The 21247-nt window shown below is 54.9% G+C and overlaps 1 protein-coding gene across 2 annotated transcripts in view; it reads right to left on the bottom strand.

The window, feature by feature from the left end:
- SDK2 (sidekick cell adhesion molecule 2) overlaps positions 1–20868 on the bottom strand; it is a 212975-nt gene extending 192107 nt beyond the window's left edge. For both annotated transcript variants that reach the window (XM_058676262.1, XM_058676263.1), the window contains exon 1: positions 20238–20868. In XM_058676262.1, the coding sequence (XP_058532245.1) occupies positions 20238–20301 (64 nt within the window). In that variant the 5' untranslated portion in view covers positions 20302–20868. The remainder of the gene's footprint in view (positions 1–20237) is intronic.
- Positions 20869–21247: the final 379 nt, after the last annotated feature.

Here is a 21247-nt window from a genome sequence, read left to right as displayed (position 1 = left end):
ACGCAGCCCCCTGAACCCACCCTGACCCCTGGCCTCTGGGACAGGGCAAGGCTAAACCAGCAAGCCTCCCTGTTTGGAGAAAACATCGAGGTGGAGATGCCTTGAAACCAACTGGTGTTAAGTTTGAGACCCAGCCAGCCCAGTAGGCTGAGGAGTCAGGCCAGGCGGCTCCACCCAGTGTGGGCACATTCAGGGGGGAGCAGCAGCAGCTGACTTAACCCAAGGCCCACAGGACGCAGCGTGAACTGACAGGGTTCTTCTCCAGTCTCTGGGAGGCAGATGACATAGGTCTGACACTTGGAAAAGTCCCTCTCAATGAGCCCCACCTCCTCTCATCTCCACTGCTCCTCTGGTCTCTGGCTTGGGGCACAGTTGGCCATCTGTGCCAGTGTGCCACCCCTTGTAGATTCTATGACAGAGTCGTCACAGCAAGACACCCCAGGCAGGAGGTCCTGGCCTGACCCCACCGGCTCTGGAGCCAGACGTCATGGGAACAGGGCTCCTCCACCTCTCTCAATTATTCAAGGAGAAACTATAGAGAACCTATTTATTCAGAATGAGGCTAAGAAAGCATCATGAAAAGGAGTTTCTGTTTCCATCCTACAAAGAGGAAGGGCAGTGACCTCTGAGACCAACTATCCACTTGGTGCCCAGTGACACAGGGGGGCATGGAGAAAATTCCTGGGAAATATGAGTGAGGGTCTGTTTCTGGGACAGCTCCTCTCAGAGCACCCACATCTCACAGTTCCAGGCACTGGACAGGACATGGAAAGCAGCCATCTGCAGGTGTTGCTGAGTGAGTTGCAGCAGGTGGATTCTGGGCGGGACATCCTGGTTGGGAAACACGAGCACTACAAGGTCAATCTCCTGATTTTTGTTGTTGTTGTTGGCTGTTGTTGGTTGGTTGTTTCTTGTGTGAGGGAGATGGCCCCTGGATCTCCAACTGCCTAGTCCATATGGGTGGCCACAGGCACATGGCACACTGAGCCCTTGGCTAATAGACCCCAACATGGCCTGTTTACTGGGCATGCAACAAGAGTAGTGGGCTGCACCCCAGTCTCTCTTCTCTACTCTGCTAGGACTTCCTTTAACAACTCTAGGACCTTAAATATTACATTCACCCTGCTTTTCAGCAGGTAATTAGTCTGCCCTGAGATACAATTTCCTGTGCTTCCTGACCTTTAACTTCATTGGAGGGTCCAGAGAGAGACATATCTGTTAGCCAGTCACAATGTTGTTGTACTGTGGAGACTGCCCTTCTGCCTGCCCCCTTCTCCTATATAAGCTTGTGATTTCTCTCAAATAAACAGACATTCTTCACCATCAGTTTAATCTCCAGTGTTTCTGCTACGGGACAGCACTGTTGTGGTCTCGGGGCCTGCTGGACAGAAGACCCCCAAGAACTGGTGCTTAACGTGGGGCTTAAACCCACAACTAACCCTGGGATTAGTCCCATACTCTACCGACTGAGAGACGTGTGTGTGTGTTTTAACTTGAGGGTAAGTGGAAGTCAGTATAGCATGTACAGCTAAAACTCCAAAAGAACAAAGCTATGGTAATCAAAACAGCATGGTACCACCATCAGGACAGACATAGAGACCAATAGATAGAAAATTCAGAAAAAAAAAAAAAATCCCCTGCACCTACACCCTGTCATAAGCCTAAATGAAGAAAAATAATCTTTAAGAACTGGTACCATAATAATTGGATATTCTTATATTAGAGTATTGACCCCATACTCCATACCATATATAAAAAATAATTCAAAATGGATCAACAGCCCAAATATAAACCTCAAAACGCTTAGAAGAAAACATCCCATTAAGTCTTGATTACCTTGTACTTAGCAGTAGATTCTTAGATACAACAATAATAAAAAAGCATTATATTAGACTTCATCCCAATTAAAAATCTGTGTGTCTTGAAGGGTATTATAAAAAAAATGAAAAGACAATGAATGGGACAGGAGAAAACACTTTCAAAATCACGTACCCAACAAGACTCTCATCCCTACAACACAAAAAGAACTCTCAGCATTCAACAACAACAAACAACATAAATCAAAATATAAAGGGTTCAAAAGACATTTCTCCAGAGACGATATCTAAACAGACAATAAGCCCATGGCAAGGTGGTCAGGGCTGGCGCTGCGGGTAACTGCCAGTGATGCCAACTGCAACCTGGCTATTCCACTTTGGATCCTACTTTCTGCAAGCGCTTCTGGGAAGGTAGGAGAGGGTTGGCACAAGTGCATGGGCCCCTATCATCCATGTGGGATGCCAGGACGGAGTTCTTGGCTCCTGGCTTCAGCTCCCTGGCTGATGCGGGCATTCTGGGAGTGAGCCAGAACACGGGAGATCTCCTCCCCTCAGTCCCACTCCCAGTTACTCTGCCTGTGAAGTAAATAAATCTTTAAAAAGGAAAATATATTTCTTTAACAGTTGGTAAAACTTGTTAGTCATTAGGGAACTACAAATCAAACCCCACAATGAGGTGTTACTTCACACCCACCAGGACAGCTATAATTAAGCACGTGGAAAATCAATGTGGATGTGAAGAAATGGAGGCTTCCACAGCTCCAGTGAGGCTGTACAACGGCTCGCTATGGCTGAAAACGGTTCCTGGTACTTCAAACAGTTAACATGGAATTGCCACATGGCTCAACAATTCTACTCTTAAGCAAATGCCCAAATGAGTTGAGAACTGTAGCAAATACATGTATACACATATTCACAACAACAACAAAAAAGGGGGGAGGGGCTGCTAACCGCCATTAAAAATAAGTTCAGAAATGAACTAAGGAATATACATACCTTGGAGTACTCTTCAGCTATTCAAAGGAATCAAAGTGCTACTAAGTGGTACAATCTCAGAAATGTTATGCCAGACACAAAAGAGAGGTGTCCACTTATATAAAACATCTCTAGCAGGTAAATCACAGAGGCAGGTGGTAAACTGTGGTTGTCCAATGCTGGAGAGACAGGTAGCAGGGGACTTCCTTCAGTGGGGAGAAATACTTTGAAACAACACAGCAAGGGTGGCCTCACAATGTTGTGTCCCTTGAAATGTCACTGAATTGTTCATTTAAAAATGGTTAATGGTGCATAGGGACCTTTGGGCATGCAAGTTGAGACACCACGGCCCGCATAAGAGTAGTTGGATTTGTTTTCCAGCTCCACTTCCAATTCCAGCTTTCTGCTACCGCACCCCATGGGAGGAGGCAGGAGATTTCTCCTGCAGTTAGGGCCATCCAAACGGGAGACCCAGATTCAGCCCAGGTTCCTGGCTATGGCCTGATCCGGTCTTGGCCAGGAATGGATCAGCAGGTGGGAGCTCATTCTTTCTGTCATCCTTCCATCTCTCCAACTCTGCCAAATAATCTAAGTAGTTACTTTTGTGTCAGGTGAGTTTTACCTCACTTTTTTTTTTTTTAAAAAGTAGGTCGAATCCTAGAAAGGAGAAAGCCCAACTCCCAGATCCTTTAAAAAACGTATTTCTAAGATGTGTTAATTTGAAAGGTAGAACAACAGGCGGGGGGAGGGCAGGATGGAAAGAGTGAACTTCCACCTGCTGGTTCATGCCCCCAAATGGCTGCAGGAGCTGGCCCTGGGCCAGGTCACAATCAGCATGTCCAGATCTCCATCACCTGGGCCATCTTCTGCTGCTTCCCCAGGTGCATTAGCCGGGAGCTATATCAGAACTGGAGCAGCCGGGACTTGAACCAGTGCCCTAAGATTGCCAGTGTCACAAGCAATGGCTTAACTTGCTGTGCCACAGAGGTCGCCTTTCTGTCTGACCCAAGAACTGTGTGTGCTCAGGGCAGACTGCCAGGCACCCTGAGGATGAAGGAACTGAGATTTGGGCTACTGATGAGACACAGCTAATCAACCTAGCTCCTGCTAAACCCCAAACACCATCAATACTCTGAAGAAACAAAGCAGAGTCTAGTTTGCTATACTCTGCAAAGCACATTGCAATGCTCAGGATACACTCAAAATTCCTTCCTATACAAAGAGCCAGGGAAACAGAACCCTCCTCCAATGATAGTAACCTTAACTAGATGTGCCAGAAAGCATCTAACACAGCTGATAAGTTACAGCATGGTCATAATGGATGAGAGGGCAGGAAGTCTCGAAAGATAGCAATGATCTAGTTGGAAATTTCAGAACTGAAAAACTAAGATACACAAAATTCAAAAATCTTTCAGGGGACTGGCTTGATAGCTCAACTGGCATCCCATACGGACACCAGTTCACTTCCCGGCTGCTCCATTCCCCATTCAGCGTAGCAGCAAAGGATGGCCCAAAGCCACCTGGCTCTTGATTGGTTCAGGTCAGCTGTTGCAGTCATTTGAAGAGAGAACCAGTGGATGGGAGATCTTTCTCCTTGTTTCTCCTCTCTGGAAATTTGCCTTTCTGATAAAAATAAAAATCCCTAGACACATTCACAAAAGGATAAAGATAATAAAGGAAACAATGACAAATGCCACTCCATCCAAAAGACAGACTAAACAAGTCAAGAGGAACTGTCAGTCCCTGACACAGATGCTAGCGAGAGACCCAAGGAGGAAGCAGCAGGAAGCTAGAACACAAAACAAAGCCAAAGGAACAGTGGTTATTTCCCCAAATCTGATCAAAGACAGAACTGTACAGAGACAAGATGGCCGGCAAACCCTAAGTGAGGCAAATCCCAAGACGCTCAGGTCTAGATATAGCACATTCAAAGATACAGGGACAAAGAATGCCGGGCCTCCTTCTCAGGAGCTGTTCTCTGTGTCCCTGCCCCACACCACAAGGACAGGCCTGGCAAAGATCTGAGGGCAATTCACACAGCTGCTAGAGTCACCTCCCACCATCTGGTGTCCAAATATCCAACCTTCAGAAGGCACTGCCCATACCCATTCCTACTGAGCCTTGCCTGAAAGGCAACTTCCATTGGACAGGTGTGATTAGCTAAAGAGGGTGGGAGGTCCTTTTGGTTCTGGGTTCCAGAAAGGCAGGCACAATCAGAAAGGAGACCTAGAACTATGTCCACCCCATGCCTGTCTTCATTGCATTTTTAGGCTGATTCCCAAAGCCCTTACAGGGGGTCTCCGCTCCCTTGGAGCATCCTCTCCCCAAGCCCAACCAACCTACAGCTTGGCCCTTCTGGGTTCCAGAAGCAGGGGTTGTTTTCATGATTCTCAGACTTTCCTCCTCTTGCCCATGGTTCAGTGTTTGGATAGGGAGGGAGGTTCTGGTGCTAAAATACACTCATTGCCTCACCGGGGGTGGGGGGGAGTGATGTGGCAAAGGGGAGGTGACCTTCTTCTCCCCCGCCTCACATAGTTCCTCCAAGAGACAAGGACCCCAGGGGAAGCACCTGTTTTTCATGACATCCCCTTGATCTAGCATGACCCAGAGCCTGGGCGGCGCTACATCACATACCACGATGTCCAAAACTCACTCAAAACTGCATTATACACAGCAGCAGGAAAACATGCCATGACTTCAAAACGAAAAGCAATCAGGAGACTGACCCTGGAACAGCTGGATGCTGGCTGTGTGGGCACACACGGGAAAGCAGCTGGCATGGAGCCCTGGGTCCAAGGGTCACCACCCCTGCCCTATCCTCTTCCTTCCCTGGAGAGCAATCAGGGCCTGTCCTGCACATGATGAACCGACAGTCTGCAGCCATAGCCATTGCTCGTGCCCTGCCTGAACCCTTCTCCCACGCCTGCATCTCCACCTTCACCCACCACAGAGCTCCATGTGCCCGGTCCATCCAATGCCTTTATCTTCTGTCCCGTGTCTCCAGCAGGAAGCTGTACTCCACGCTCCATTCTGAACATGGCTTGCTATCTTATTTGGACTTATTCGACATCTGTTTCCGTAATGCTCACTGCATGCCAGAAGCTATTCTTTGAAGGCCTTTTCCATTTAACTTGGTTAATCATCACAACTATGTCATGACTTGCTCGCCTTCATGTCCAATGTACAGGCTCAAAGAGGCCAAGCTATCTGTCCAAGGCCACAGACACAGGCTGGCTCCAGGGTCTCCTGTTCATCAACTGGCTGAATAGAGGAACAGGGAACCCTAACCCTTTGCCTAAGGCCTTGGGGTAGCAGGCCTTCTCACGGACTCACTTCCCCCAAATGACCTAAAGAGCATGAGCAGGTGGACAGGAGGGTTTCAGAGCTGTGCCTTAACCCTGTGCAAATGCAGCGAGGGGACAAGGAGAGCAAAGCTGACGCCTGATCTCACCTACTCCCAATCTCACCTGAAGCTGGACCTGTGGCCCCCCCGAGGGTTAATTCCCCAGCACGACCCTGGATCCTCGCCTGCAGGTCCAGCCTGGGCTGCTGTGTGCTTTTTCTCTGGAAGCTGAACGGATCCACACTGTGTAAGGACTCACCCTTAAATAAGTGATGAGCTCACACAAGAGCCCTCTCACTTGTCCCCTGGAGAATGCTCGGCTATGTTGATTTAAGGGGTCAATTCCTTTTCATGTGCTCCCTCCTGCATCACAGACTGCGCCGCAGACACGCAGGTGGCCTGCCCAGGAGCAGAACGACTGGGCAGCTGGGTGGCTCAGCCTCTGGGGTTCCCTCCCAGGGCCTCACAGCTGGGGCAGGGGAGTGCAAAGGAAGGAGACGTAAAACATAGTGGTGCAAGGCTGACTCCAGAAAGCAGATGGAGCCAGGGGCTCGGGTGGGGAGGAGTCTCCAAAACTCCCAAACCTGAAGACAACTACAGCAGCCAAAGAATCACGGCAGCCTCCCTCCCCAGTGAGCACACCTGTCACATGCGGACGCTGATTCAGCAGGGCTGGTTTGGGCCTGGGATTCTGCATTTCAAACCAACTGTGAGTGATGTTATGTTGCCAGTGTAGGAGTCCTCAGCCACTGGTTGCCACCATACTCTCTCCCTCCCCCACCAAGCCCTGAATTAACCAGGCTCACCCACAGGAGGGAGTTCACTGTCCATGGCCCTGGGGTATTTGCTAAGCACCTGCTGTGTGCCCAGAGTCCCGAGCAGTGCTACAGTAGATGGCTGCCTCTGGGCCTGCAGGATCTTCCTGTGAACCCACAGGGAAGCAGAACACAGGGGATTCACATTTTCTGAGCTGTGTGCACCTGAGCCCCACATCCCAGAGAGGAAACAGAGGCTGGAAAAGCTGCCGTCTTACTGAGGTCTTGCTGCTGCGTGGCAGCAGGGCCAGGACCCCAGGCAAGGTGTGTGCTCCAGGCTCAGAGGCGGAGGTGTTTCGTGCACGGGCTCTCACCAGGTTAGCAGCCAAAGGCGGTAAGAGAAGCACATACCAGGCAAGACCAGGCAGGCCCCCGAGATACTGAATGCCAGATCTACCCCTCCATTCCTCCGCCGGCCTGCCATGGTCCAGGTGAGCTCCTAGAAGAGCCTGGAGAAGTTTCTAGGCTTTGATCAGCGTTTTCTTAATCCTCGGCTCTAAGATAAGGGGGTCACGCTTAGAGGGAGAAGAGCCCACGGACCCTAGAGGACCCTTGACAGAGCAGGAAACTCAGGCCTGCAGAGGTAGGCGGGCAGGGCGGCTCCCTGGGCCCACGACCTGTGTGCTGAGACCAGCGGCACACTGACAAGGACTGCCCCTTGGGCTGACTCTTCCCACCTAGTGGCTTGAAAGACTGCACAATTTTCTAACAGGAGACTTGCATCTCCTTTTGTACTGGATCCTATCAACTGCAACTGTGGTCCAGTCAGGGGTCAGGGAACATGCCAGGGCTGGCCCATGTTTCAGAGCAGTTCCTGCAGCGCTGCACTAAGCAGGGCTGAGCTAAGCAGCGCTGGGTTTGTGGGGCAGGCTGGTGCAGGCCCCTACCTTCATGGCAGCCAAAGCTGGGGGCCCTGGAAAACTCCAGGAGACACCGGAGTGAGGCAGGGGGACCTGTGCGGACTGGGTCCACACGGTCCACATGGCCTCCCCCCATGTGCGGGGACAGACGCAGGGCGTGACTGGGGCTGGCAGGGGAGGACAGGGGCCAGCTGTCCTCAGAGTCTTGACTTTTCCAGGGAAACCTCTACCCCCAACAATACTCAACCCTGAAGGGCTGGGCAAATGTGTGGTGCTCAGCTGTGCCAGTCTGTCCCCTGGGTCCCCATGCAACCTGAGCCAAGCCCTCGCATTGCTTCTGGGATTGGCTGAAAAGACGGGCAAAGCCAAGTGGACTTCACCCGGGAGACCTGGCCTGGGTGGAAGCCGCCTCCTGTGCCCCTTCCCTGGCCTCTTCGTTGCTCAGGGCTGGTGCAGGGATCACAGCCAGCATTCTAGCCTCTGGGGGGCCACCATCCCCCTGGAGACAGGTGCTGGCACCAGGCAGGGCTGAGGAAGGAATGTGGAGCCTGGGGCACAATGACACAGAGCCAGGAGGCCTCTAGCAGGCTCAGGAAGTTGGGCATGGAGCCTTGGGGGTCTCGGCCCAGGGGTCTAGTCTAAGGCAGGGACATTGACAGGGCTTCTGATTTATGCATCAGCTTACTTAACATCGTGCACTGGGGCCAGACAAGCTGTGCTGGGTGTGCTGCAGGGGCCTCTTCTCCACACAGAAGCCAGGCCGGCAGGGGACACAGGATCTGAGACCATCTTCGTGTTACCAGACAACAGGTGCACCTTATGTGTCATGCTTTCACACCTGCGCCACTGTCCCATTTTTGCTTTGGCAGCTGGGATGTTCCAATCCAGACTCCTGGAGCCAATGGCAGATTTCAATGCCAAATACAAGGGGAGACACCTGAACAGAGCCAAGTCAATGGCCATTGCTGTGGCGTCTTTCCCAACGCCCCCTCCTCCAAGGTCTCCCTGGAATAAGGGGGGTTTGAACACGCAGCCCTTGCAGGTCAGGGCGGCAGGAGCGAACAGCCTGGAACTAGCCACTAAAGCAGCACAGACGGCCACTTCTGTCCTCTGGCCCCGGCACCAACAGTTGGAGTCGGGAAGAAGCTCCCTGGCCATCTCCCAGACATTTACACGAGGCCGCCAGTTAGGCCTGGAGCCTCTGGCTTGCCCCCTGGAGAAGTAGCTTCAGCAGCTTTGCTGGCGGTGGCAGTGGGGGTGCTGCTCCCCAGGAAATTGCAATCTAACAACCCATTTAGGAGACCCATGTCAGCTCAAACATGAGCTCACTTGTCCCATGCTACCCTCTCATCGCCAGCACCAGTGAATTATATCTGGGCTCCAGGAATGCAGTTCCTGAGGCCCCAGACGGAAGGTTGTCCTCTTGCCCCTCCCTTTACCCTCTCCTTCAATCCTGGGAGCCCCCCAAAGCCCAGCACTGTGATGTGCCTGGGTCTCCTCTGTCCTCCCCGTCCATCAGCCCCAGGGTGTAGATCTTGGCTGTTTGACTCAGTCCAGGCTCCAAGGCCCCAGGCGCCCAGCAGAGGCAAGGGCACAATCAGACCTCCTCCCCCTGACACCCGAGGCTGGGCATTCCAAGTTCTTGGAGAGACAATAAGTTCTAACATCGCGGGTGAGGTGCAGGCAAGCAGGCGCAGACAATGGGCCTTGTGTGTCTCCCCACGCCTTCCTGCTCTGGAACCAAGACCCACAAGGGACTCTGGAGCCATCAAAAGCAGCACTGTCCGTCTGCCAGCCCGGTCCCATCCGCCTCGGCACCCCCTGGTCCTCCCCGGGGCCAGAACCATGTGCCTCTCTGCACAAGGTCTCCTGCACCTCCTACACTTCTCATCCACCATGGCTGGCCTTGGGGCAGAGGAGTTCAACGCCAGCACTTCCCTTCTTGCAGTCCCTGGGGCAGTGGACAGAGCTCTCCGTGGCCAGGAGCAGCTCCTCTCCCGGTGGCTGATTTCTCTTCATTAGTGCAATCACATCAACAATGACAGCCGCATATTTATTACTGTCCTGACGACAAGCATTTTTCACCCAGCGATGCGCATACTGATAATGAGCTTGGAGCAGAGCTAATGAGGAGCTCCCCTCGGCCCTGCTCGGCAGCTCCAGCAGCTCCGGGCCCCCAAGATGCCTGCCTGCCAAGCCGGTGCCTGCCTGTGGATGCCTGACCAGGGTGGGGAGAAGGTACTCCAAGGGTGAGGTCAAGGGTCACCAGGCCATGCAGGCCAGAACTGTCCAAAGCCAACAAGGGTGCCGCCCCCTCACCTCCATGCCCCCCTGGTGGAGGAGACTTCAGGATTAACTGAGCAACAAGACATAAACTGTGGGCACTGTCTCGGAGGCAGGTCCATTTCCTCCATTCTGGGTTCTGAGTTCGTGAGCCCTGATGGTGGGAAACTAAAACTACGGGAAAGGAGAAGGCTGGCCACACAGCGGGAACCTGCGAGGCCAGATAGAAGCTGCAGGGTCTGGAATCTGAAGCACAAGAACCTCTTCCTCTCCTGGGAGGAAGAGACTGAGCCCTAACTAGGAACGTACAACAGGGGCCAGCATTGTGGCACAGCCGGTAGAGCCGCTTCCTGGTACCAGTTCATATCCCAGCTCCTCCACTTGTGCTCCAACTCCCTGCGAGTGCACCTGGGAAAAGCAGTGAGAGACAGCCCAAGTGCTTGTGCCTTTGCACCCATGTGGGAGATCCAGATGAAGTTTCTGGTTCCTGGTGTCAGTTTGGCTCAGTGATGGTCATTGTGGCCATCTTAAGAGTGAGTCAGCTGCTCTCCCCATCTCCTCTCCCCCATCTGTCTCCAAACTCTTTCAAATAAGTAAATAAGTCTTAAAAAAAAAAATACAGGTCCGGTGCAGTAGCCTAGTGGCTAAAGTCCTCACCATGCACACACTGGGATTCCATATGGGCACTGGTTCTAATCGTGGCAGCCCTGCTTCCCATCCAGCTCCCTGCTTGTGGCCTGGGAAAGCAGTCGAGGACAGCCCCAAGCCTTGGGACCCTGTACACGCATGGGAGACCTGGAAGAGGCTCTGGGCGCCTAGCTTTGGATTGGCACAGCTCTGGCCAATGTGGCCACTTGGGGAGTGAATCATCAGATGGAAGATCTATTTCTCTGTTTCTCCTCCTCTCTGTATATCCAACTTTCCAATAAAAAAAAAAAAAAAAAAAAAAAAAACACCACCACACATGCTCAGTAGACTTTGGGGAAGGAGCTCTGAGCTACGGTAGGGACCTTAAGTAATAAGCTTAGCCCCTAACATTCTCAGAGCGAGAGCTTCAACAGAATTTGGTTCCCAAACTTTTGCAGAACTTTTAATTAATTTACTTATTTGAGAGGCAGGATTACAGAGAAAGAGAGAGAGAGAGAGAAATCTTCCATCCACTGGTCTACTCCCCAGATGGCTGCAACAGCCAGAGCTGGGCTGGGCTGAAGACAGGATCAGGCAGTACGTTGGATCCCACCCCCTTAAGTCAGTGACACTAGCAGGGCGATCAAGTTAATCCAATCACAGAGTTTCAGAGGTGGGCTCAGTGGTTATGTCACCTGTGGCCTGCCCTTTGCAAGCTGGTTCTTGCAGGAGTGCTGGCTAGCAAAGCCTGAGTCGGACCCAGTCTGTCCATCTCTCTCTCTCCTGGCCCCCTTCCTGGCTTGTCACGTGATCTTCCCTCCACATTAGCTGCATCACTGCCAGCCACCACCTTCACAGGGGACAAAGTGATGGGGCTGTTTGATCTTGGACTCGAACCTCTAAAACTGTAAGCTCCATTCTCTGAGTCATCTGCGTCAGGTGTTTCATTGCAGTAACAGAGCACTAACCCCCTCCACTCTTCCAGAGGGAGCTCCTAATTAGAAAAAAAGGGAGGGCCTTATTGTGGACATAGTTACCCCAGAGCCCAACACCTTCGACCAGCATCTGCCTGGACAATTCCTGAAACATCTCCACGGGAGGGGACGACGGACTTGCCCAAAGCAAGAGGAGGTGGCAACAGGTTCCAGGGAGAAGCCAGGAGATGGGTCCTCTACCGGGATTTAGCCTGGGAACACACAAATATAGGTATGTCACCCAGGGGGGCATCAGCAATAGCTGCAGTGGCCAGGGTACAATTGCTTCAGAAGCCAGGCAGATAAGTAAGCGAGACCTGCTAGAAAACTTTAAGCAAAAACGGTTGGAGTGTGTGTGCGTGTAGCATTTCAGAATCCTACAGAGATGTGGCCCAGGAGATCATCTCAGCTCAGGTCTTCAAAGCAGCTTTTCTGGCATCTTTCCCAGGGCGGTCCACGAAGCCTTGGGGAAGACACGCCACGTCTTCTAGCAGGCCCCGTTTGCTTTCAAACTACGCTTTGTCTGTTAAAATAGAAGTCGTGCCGACTACAGAATGGAATGCAAATTTCTACCACATATTTAAAAAATAAAATATGAAAAAAGGAAAAGGTCGCGTGGGTAGCAGGCAGCTTCAAGCAGTACAGCCAGGTCCCCCAGGGCACACGTCCACTCTGCTCCACCATTAAGCACTGGTGTGGAAGGAGACCGGAAAAACGGTATTTATGCCTCCAGCTTTTCACAGTGAACTTTGAGCCACATAGGATGAGAGCCCAGCCCAAGGGGAACCCAGCAAATATTGCAGTGGCAGCCTGGACGCCCGCACAGGTTACGTTGGCTCTAATTTCTCCATCACCCCTACGGCACCTTTCTTTCAAGAGTTCAGTTAATTAATTGGGGAAGATCATTTATGTCTAATACCTTCATCCTTGTGGATGGAGGATTATTAGCTGCACTCAAGGGGTTTATAATTAGAGGAATCAGTCACACATGCACATTAAAAGATCTTTCAGAATCAACAAGGTCACAGTGCCCAGTGAGTCGTGTGCACCTGCGGACAACCTGAGAGGGTGGGACATTCCAGAGGGAGGGCAGGCTATATCCCCGGTGGCCAGGACAGCTTCACGTTGCACTCTCTGGGGGACAATGGCATCTGGGTCAGTGGATGGGGAGGAAGAAGGGAGAAAGGAACTGATGCTGGGCTTCGGGGGTGAGTCTGGCAGAGGGGCAGGGGAAGGTGGCAAGGCAGCAGTGCAGGGACATGGCGGAGGGTGTGGCATTGGCAGCACAGCTCTGGGCAAGCTGCAGAAATGGGAATGGGAAGATGACCATGGTCTCACCAGGTTGATGGGCAAACAGGATACTAGAAGAGGGCTTCAAGTCTCAGGACCCTGCCCTCATGCCCACCCAAGCAGGGAAAACAGCTGTGGACAAAGGCGACAATGACGGTCAGACACCCTGGGGCCCACGCTGTTGAGGGGCTCCTGAGTGTAGCAGTTTGACCAGATCAAACGCAACCGTCCAAGACGCGCCTGGCCAGCGTCCATCCTCTCACAGGAGTCAAGTGATCTCGGCAAGTCACCTAACAGCTCTGACTCCATCAATAACAATACTGTTTCACAAAGGGTCACACTTCCTGGCCAACCTCCTGGGGTGCACAGCAGATGGGACACCTGCAAGAGCCACTCCACCTGGGCTTGAGGTTTCACCAAAGGATCCAGTAGATCTGCTTTCCTTAACATCCAAACAGCCAATTAGAATTCACCCTGCGAGTTCTCTGTGGAGATAGAGGACATCTCAGCCAAACAAGAAAAGTCCCTAATAGCAAAAGACTGGGTGCTTCTGGCAGATCTGGGGAGCAGCTGTATTGTTAGAAACCAGTGCACCTGTCAAATTGCAGGCCCATTGCTGATCTAGCTTCATAGCACCAAGATGAACATGATCCTGATGGTGACAAGACAAGCACTAACCCGGCGTTTACTATACACTAAGCACAGTCCTAAGGAACCCAAGAACCCCAGCCACGACCCAACGGGAGACTCCCCCCACTTCACAGACACAAAGACCAAGGCACAGTGAGGCTGTGTGACTCGGCCAAGGCTACTCAAGCGGCAGATGAGAGGAAGAGTGGGAACCCAAGGAGTCATCTGTTTTCCAGGGTTTCCAGTGGCTGTGCCATCCCATTTGGGCCCCCAATATCACCTTCTGCAAAGGGGGCCAGGCACTGTAGTACGAGGTGATGGTTGTCACCTCACTAGGCACTGCAGTATGAGGTGCCTATATTTCGACAACCACAACTCAGGTCTGGACAACTCAACCACAGCTACTCTGGCTGGCACCTCGAGAGAGGGACTGTGGACGAAATGTTGGCATCCAGCAGGCCCCTGACAGTGGCGAGTCTTTCCTGGAAGTTGAATTCTCCCAAATAATGGCAATAACAGAAGGTTCCTTCCCTTCATGAAAATGTCATCACCCTCTGGGTCACTACCAGCTTCCCATGAGGCATCAGCCGTTGCCTGTCTTCCTTCTTTCTTCCTCCAGTCCTCATCCCATTCCATTTGGAGGTTTCCTGTGGGAGGCAGCACTGTGGTGTGCCAGGTGAAGCTGCTGCCTGCAACACTGGCTTCCCATATGAGTTTCAATGTGTGTCCCAACTGCTCCGCTTCCATATTAGGGCTAATGCACCTGGGAAAGTGTGGAAGATAAGTCTGCTTGGGATTTGGTCACTGGCAAACCAACCAGGAATGCTTGGAGTGACCTTAAAGAGACCCTCAAATAGCTTGGGACACCCCAATTCCAGGGAGGGGACAGATGGAGGACAAGAAGGTTTTGCTAAGGCTGAGTGAGGACACAACAAAGGTAGAAGCAAGAGCTGGGAGGACGGGGTGGGAGGAGGAGGAGGAAGAGGGGAGTGGGATTCCAAGTCTCTTCTCCAAGCACTCCTGGGTTCCCAGGTCTTAGAACAGCAGCACCGTGCGGCATCCTGCTGATGAGCGGGGGCGGGGGGGGTGTCCTTGAGTACTCGAAAGAGTGCTGGAAAAGGCAGCAACAGGACGAGGGTGAATGCTAAACCACAGAATCCAGATCCAAATCCCGACTGCCCATCAGGAGGACTCGGGCCAGAACCAGTGCGAGCCTCAGTTTACCCACACATGAGTCACAGGCTGGGGAACACCAATGCAGATGATAGCTGTGACACACCTAGAAAAGGTTACCCAGAGAAGGGGCAGTGCCCCGTGCTGTGAGCCCAAGGGCAAAGGATGCTCCCTAGGGAGGAAGTGCAGTCAGAAGACACAGGTGGATGACAGGAGATCCCAGGGCTGAAGATCTGCACACCAGAAGCAGCTGAGGGTTCTGCGGTAAGCAGAGAGGAAGAGCCACAGCAAGCCCACAGTGGGCAGGGGAGCCCACAGCAAGCCCACAGCGGGCAGGGTGCCTTCGCCACACAGGGACCTGCACACAGGCAAGAGTCATGAGAATCCAGTCCCGGTGGGAGCCAGATGGGGCTGTGAAGACAGGAGGGGCGTGGATACAACCATGGGCATGGGAGGAGCTCCCACAGCCAGGGGACTGCCTAGTGGGGCCCAAGAACACTGAGGTTTCTGGGAGTAATGGGACGTGGTGGCGGACAAGGGAACAAAGACTGTGCAAGGGGACAGGAAGGCCAGTGGTTAGGACATCATTGTGGCCTTGACACCGTGTAACACAAACCATGTAACACTAACAGCACTTTTGAGGAACCCGGATGCTCATTATCCAGACGATGCCACCTGATGGCTAACAATCACTCTGTGCTCCGTCTTCTTTGGCAGGCCAGAAAACTCACGCTCAGAGCAGCAGCGCCCAGGGGAGGGCAGAGGCCAGGCTGGCCCGTCACCCATCTGTTGGCCTCCTCCTGGCTCAGTGGGTATGTTGCACTCCAGACACCTGGCCCCCTGGAGTCTGGTGGTATGGGCTCAGCAGCATCCCTGCCTCCTCCCTGTTGCCCAGGATCCTGCGTGGCCCTGGACAGTCACTCGCTCATCCTGCCTGTGCCCAGCGTGTGGATGGCAGGGGTAGGAGGGTAGAATGTCTCGGCAACGGGTTTGTTTCCTTTCCATCACAGGCAGTGGTTGCCGCAGGCGCTTGCTGCTGGCCCATTTGTTGCTATTGGCATCCCAAGGTCCTGAATTACATACGATGACTAATTCCCACCGCCTGTAGGCAGCTCTGTGGCTGGCCGTCTGCAGCCACGTGCTCTGGGGGTGGGGTGGGGGAGGGGTGGGGGTGGGGGAAGGAGGGATGGCAATGCCCCAGGCAAAGCAATACCCAACATCAGTTCCATCCCAGTCTCCTGCCTCCCTGAGGGGCCAGCTGGTGAGGACAGGGGGCCCCAGCCTTCCGGAGAACCCTTTCATCACAACAGCTGTATCCCAGGACGACCAGCCTGCTGAACATAAAACTAAGCAAGCACCCAGGAGTAAGACCTCCATCACCAAGGGGGATGCAAGCGAGACCAGAGGGTGACTTGCTTGTGGACCCAGGGCAAGCACTTAGGATGCTCCCCAAACACTTTAAGGGCAAGGGCAGGCTCCCATTCGTTCTTAGCCCAGGGGACAGGCCTGTTCCCTCTGACTGTAGAGCCTCCCATGGTACAAAGTCAAATGCATGGCAACACTCAGTTAAACACATCGCTTTGCAGTCGCCCTGCTTAAACAGAGGGTTGCTGTAAAGGATTTGGCCTCCTTCCCAGCCTCCCTTTCCTCATCAAACGCGGTACCCGGCCCCCCTCTGGCCTCCCAGCCGAGGACATCACGGAGAGCCCGTCGATAAATATTTGCGGAACAAATGCATGCAAGCAAGGGTCTTGAGGCGGGTGTCTGGCCGTGCGTGTGATGTGGGCTCTCGGGTGGGTATCATGACCCTGTTCCCCCAGGCACAGAGACCTTCTACAGCCACAGGATGCATCCTACTGCTCATCCAACCACAACCAGAGGGTTAGAGACTGCCCCAGCTAAGGCCAGTGGGCACTGGGGGGTCGGGATGGGAGACGGACCATGCAGCAGGGGAGAACAGAGCACACGGAAACCCCCCCTCCTTCGACCCCACGTCTGTGCAGGACTCTCCACAGTGCAGCCCAAGGCAAGCTCGACACTCGCCCTCCTGGTAATTAGCAAGAGGCCCTGATCAATAAGTTATTTTTTGCTGTCAGTAATTAATAATTACAGCTTAGCCACACCATGTAATTAAACTTTCATCCCGCTCCCTCATGAGCTGTTGGGCTTTTATTGTGATTAGCTCCCAGCACTAAACTTTCTCCCCTCGGAGCCCTCCAGAGCCGAGGTTTTTCCAGCTCTCCTTCAGGGTTCTCCCTCTACTGGGCTTACTCAGAGCAGACTGTTGTTCTTCTAACCCAGGCATGGTTCTTCTGGAAAAGCTGGCTAGACTGCTGTCGCTGTTGCTGCCGCCCTCCTTACAGCCCACCGGGGGCCGAGCTCCAGCAGTCAGCAAGCTTCCAGAACAAGGAAAAAAAAATCGAGGTGCTTAGTTAAAATGCAGACTTCTAGATTCACCCAGACCTTGGCAATCAGAGCACGCAGGAGTGGGGCCCAAGAATCTGCATTGCGCCAAGTGCTTGGGGGTCAAGAGCTCAGGGCTGGGACTTTGAGACACAGTCATGGAACCGTGGAAGTAAGAGCTTGAGTGAGACACAGGAATTCAAGCTCTAAGGTGGGTGGCAGGGACCACTCTGCAAGGGGTCCTGGCTGCTCACGGTATTAAAACAATTCTATTGGGTACCAGCACTGTGGCATACTAGGCTAGGCCTCCGCCTGCAGCACTGGCATCCGGGTACCAGTTCGAGTCCCAGCTGTTCCACTTCCCATCCAGTTCCCTGCTGATGCACCTGGGAAAGCAGCCGAGGATGGCTTAAGTGCATGGGTACACACTTGGGTGACCCGAAGAAAACTCCTAGCTCCTGGCTTTGAATCAGCTTAGCTGTGGCCATTGCAGCCATTTGGGAGTAAACCAGTGGATGGAAGATTTTTCTTGCTTGCTCGAGCTCTACCCTTCTTTCTGTAACTCTGCCTTTCAAATAAAAAGAAAATAAATCTTATAAAAAATTCTCTCAGGACTGCCAGGTCCCTGTGTCTGCCCTCCCACAGTCCTGGAATGTCTCACATCTCCAGATGAACTCTGATGGACAGGAGCTCGTGTTCCCAATGTACGGAAAGGAACACCGAGGTTCTGGTGGCTGAAATCCTTGTCAGGAGTCTGTCTGGCTAAGCAGCAAAGCCAGATCCAAGAACCTGTCCTGCCTCCTGCCAAGAGCAAGGATCTTTCTGCCACATCCAACCTGCTTTAGGAGAAGACATGGTGGGAGGTGAACTGGCTCGCACCACCTTTCTCTACAACCAGGTGATAGAGCTGGAAAAAAAAGAGTCGGCTCTGTCTGGGTGGGAATGGGCCACCGTGGTGCACTGGCATTCTCATTGGGGCTAGGAGGTGGCAGCACTGGGCACTGTTCTTAGGGGACCAAGGGCATGGTTCCAGACTCCAAGAAACGTGCTCTCTGATCCCAAAGCAGCTAGTTTAGACCTTACATCCTAACTCCATGGGCTGCAACACACAATCCTGGACCTGGAGACGGCCCCTTCCCACAGTCCCCTGCAAAGTTCACTCTTGGAGGAAAAATGACAGGTGAGCCCCACCCCCGCAACACAAACAGAGCAGCCCAACCCTCCAAATGAAGGCATGTATAGCAGAAAGACTCCCAGTTCTTCTGACAGGGGCATGCAGCTGGGGACAGGAGGAGCCTTACACATGCCGGGTGGGATTTGGGCCTCAGGAGTATGGAAGGCCAAGCAGGTGCCCCAGGGACCCTACAGGGCCGGGTCCTGCATCGGGCAAGCATTGGTGAGTCACCTGTAGGTAGAGGAGCTTCAGGGCTGGGTGATGAGGGCAAGGTTTTAGACAAGGGCTGGGAGCCCTTTGGAGCATCCTCCTCCCATGCCCGTGGGCAGCTTGGGACAAACCTGCAAGGCAGCCAGGCAGGCACACTGTAGCCCACTCCTGCTGTGCCAGGGCACCGTGCCCCCTGGAACCATAGAAAGCTGGGTCCCACACCAGGAGACAGGGCTGCTCCAGCTGCTCCTGGTGCCAGGGATGGGGGCTTAGAAGTCTCGGGATCCCAGTCCTGTTGGTGCCTGGGGGTGGAGGGAGGGACCACAGAATGGACCCGCGGCTCATTGTACCCTCTGTGGAATGGCCACTAGAATAAGATGACCTCCCAGGTCCTCACCTCCTGAAATATTTTACGATGACCATAAAAACAATAACTTTTACGACCTTACATTTGTAGAGCTCATTATGGAATTTCTAAATGCTTTTCCGTAAATTACCTCGTAAAACACCCTCGACTCTGCCCTGGGAAGAACTGAGCGTTTTCAAGTCCCACGTCCTCCATCTGGGCACTCACACTCGAGCTCACGGGGTCTCCCCAGTCCGCGACCCCGAGCCCCGTCCGTCCCCAGGCAGGGTCGCGGACGCTGGAGCTCAGGACTGGCTTCGTCTCCCTTCCTCCCCCAGCAGGCGCCGCTCCGACTCCGCCGGCTCCACGGCTCCACCGGCGCGATCTGCCGCGAGCCTCAAGCAAGCCAGCGCCGGTGCCACCGCCCTACCCCGCCAGGACCTGAGCGGGCACCGGGGAGACGTCTGGGTCCTCGCTGCGGGAGGGGGCAACGCCGATCCCACCCGCTGCTTCCTCCATCCCAACCCCCGCGGCCGCAGACCACCGGCCTCCATCGCTCCAGGCTGCTCCCCGCTGGCGCCGGCCAGCGCCGCAGTAGCCCAGACAGCCGAGCGACCTGTGGAGGCGGCAGCCAGGGGCGGGGCGCTGGGTGTGTCTGGGGGGCGGGAGGGGAGGCCGCAGACCCTCCCTCCCCAGCCACCGCCCCATCCCGAGCGCCCCTGGAGGGGTGGGATGCGCGGCTGCGCTCGCGACCCCCGCTCTAGGCCCGCGCAGCGAAGCGCCCCCAGCCCCAGCAGCCGGGCGGGTAGCCAGCCGGCGCAGTCCCCCGGTGGTACGTGGCCAAGCCGAGCCAGGGCGCCCCACCCGCTCCCTCGTCCCCGGGCGGTCAGCGCCTGCCCGGCAGGGCCTTGCTCGTCCCCGCGGACACCGACCCGGGAATCGGGCGCCCGGCCTGGGGAGCTCCGAGGAGCAGAACGCGAAGCCGGCCACGGACCGGAGCGGTTCTCTCACGCCGGCCAGGGGGGCACCATCTCCCCTCCGAGCGAGCGGCTCTCCTCCCCTCCGCGTCCCCCCACACACACCAACACCCAGGACGACCCCCGCCTCACCGCCTCTCGCCCCTCCCCCAGTTTAGAAGCCACAGGTCTCGAGAGCCTGCCCTACCCAGAGAGACGCCCCCACCCCAAACTCGGGGGAGGGGTCTTGAAACACCCCGAAGGGGGCTCATTCAAGCCTAAGCCCAGGGTCCAGGAAGCCGCGGCCGCCCCTTCCCCACGCGCCCCCTCCCCGCCCTCAAATGGCATCGCCTCGCCGTACCTTGGGCTCCGGCCCCGGGGATCCGATGCAAAGCCAGCAGGGTCCCAAGCAGCAGCCGCCACATGGTGGCCAGTCTGGAGAGGGGGCCTCCGGGGTCTCAGTCACCCCCTCCGCTTTGTTTTATAATCCGGTTGGGGTCCGGTGCCCCGCGGCTTGGTCCGGGAGTCCACGCAGCTCGGGCTCGCGGCAGCTTGGGCCACTCCAGTCCTCTTCTCTTCTGTCCCAGTCGGCCGGAAGGCGAGGGGCGAGCGAAGAGAAAAAGGCGAGTCTCCGTCTCGGACTCGGGGCGCCTCTCTCCTTCGGCGCCCCGACTCTGACTTCTTTCCCCAGTCAGGGCGGTCTTGGCGGTCCGGCCGGGTCGCTGGCAGCGCTCCGGAAAAAACGGACAACTTCGGGAAACTTCCTCCCGCGGCCACGTTCCCCGCCCTCCGCCCCCTCCCCGCCCCCTAGTCGGGTTCTCCGGGCAGTCGCAGTCACCACCGTTCCAGGCGCCGGGCCCCCAAGACCCAGCCCGAGCGGAGCGCTGCGGCCGAGGACGAGGATGTGGGGGTCCCTTCAGAGGTGCCAATTTCGGGGGTCGCAGCTAGCATAACGGGCAGGGTCTCCCTGGAGCTGAAGTTTTCTTCTCGAACTTTGCCACCCCGTCTTGCCTCGCGCCGAAGCTGGACGCGCCCGGAGACGCTGAGGGGACTAGGCGCACCCTCGACTCCTCGCCCAGCCGCCTAGCAAACTTTGCGGGTCCCGCGGCTCGGCGCGCAGCTCCGCTCGCCCATGTCCGCGCCGGCGGCCGGGCGGCGGGGGCGGCTGCTGGGCTGGGCAGCCCTGGCAGGCTTCGGCGCTCGGGCGCTGAGCCTCCAGCCGCTCCGAGGATGAGGCTCCGCGGCTCTGCCCTCCGCCGCACCCTGGCCGGTGCTCTCGGAGAGACGCGCGGAGAGAGCCCGGCGGCGAGCAGCTCCGGCTCCGGGGGCGCGGAGCCTCCACGGCCGCCCCCACGCTCGCCGACCGAGCTC

This window comes from Ochotona princeps, chromosome 17, assembly GCF_030435755.1.
Source record: "Ochotona princeps isolate mOchPri1 chromosome 17, mOchPri1.hap1, whole genome shotgun sequence".
In the NCBI taxonomy this organism is placed as follows: Eukaryota; Metazoa; Chordata; class Mammalia; order Lagomorpha; family Ochotonidae; genus Ochotona; species Ochotona princeps.
This window is presented reverse-complemented; position numbering and strand designations above follow the sequence as displayed.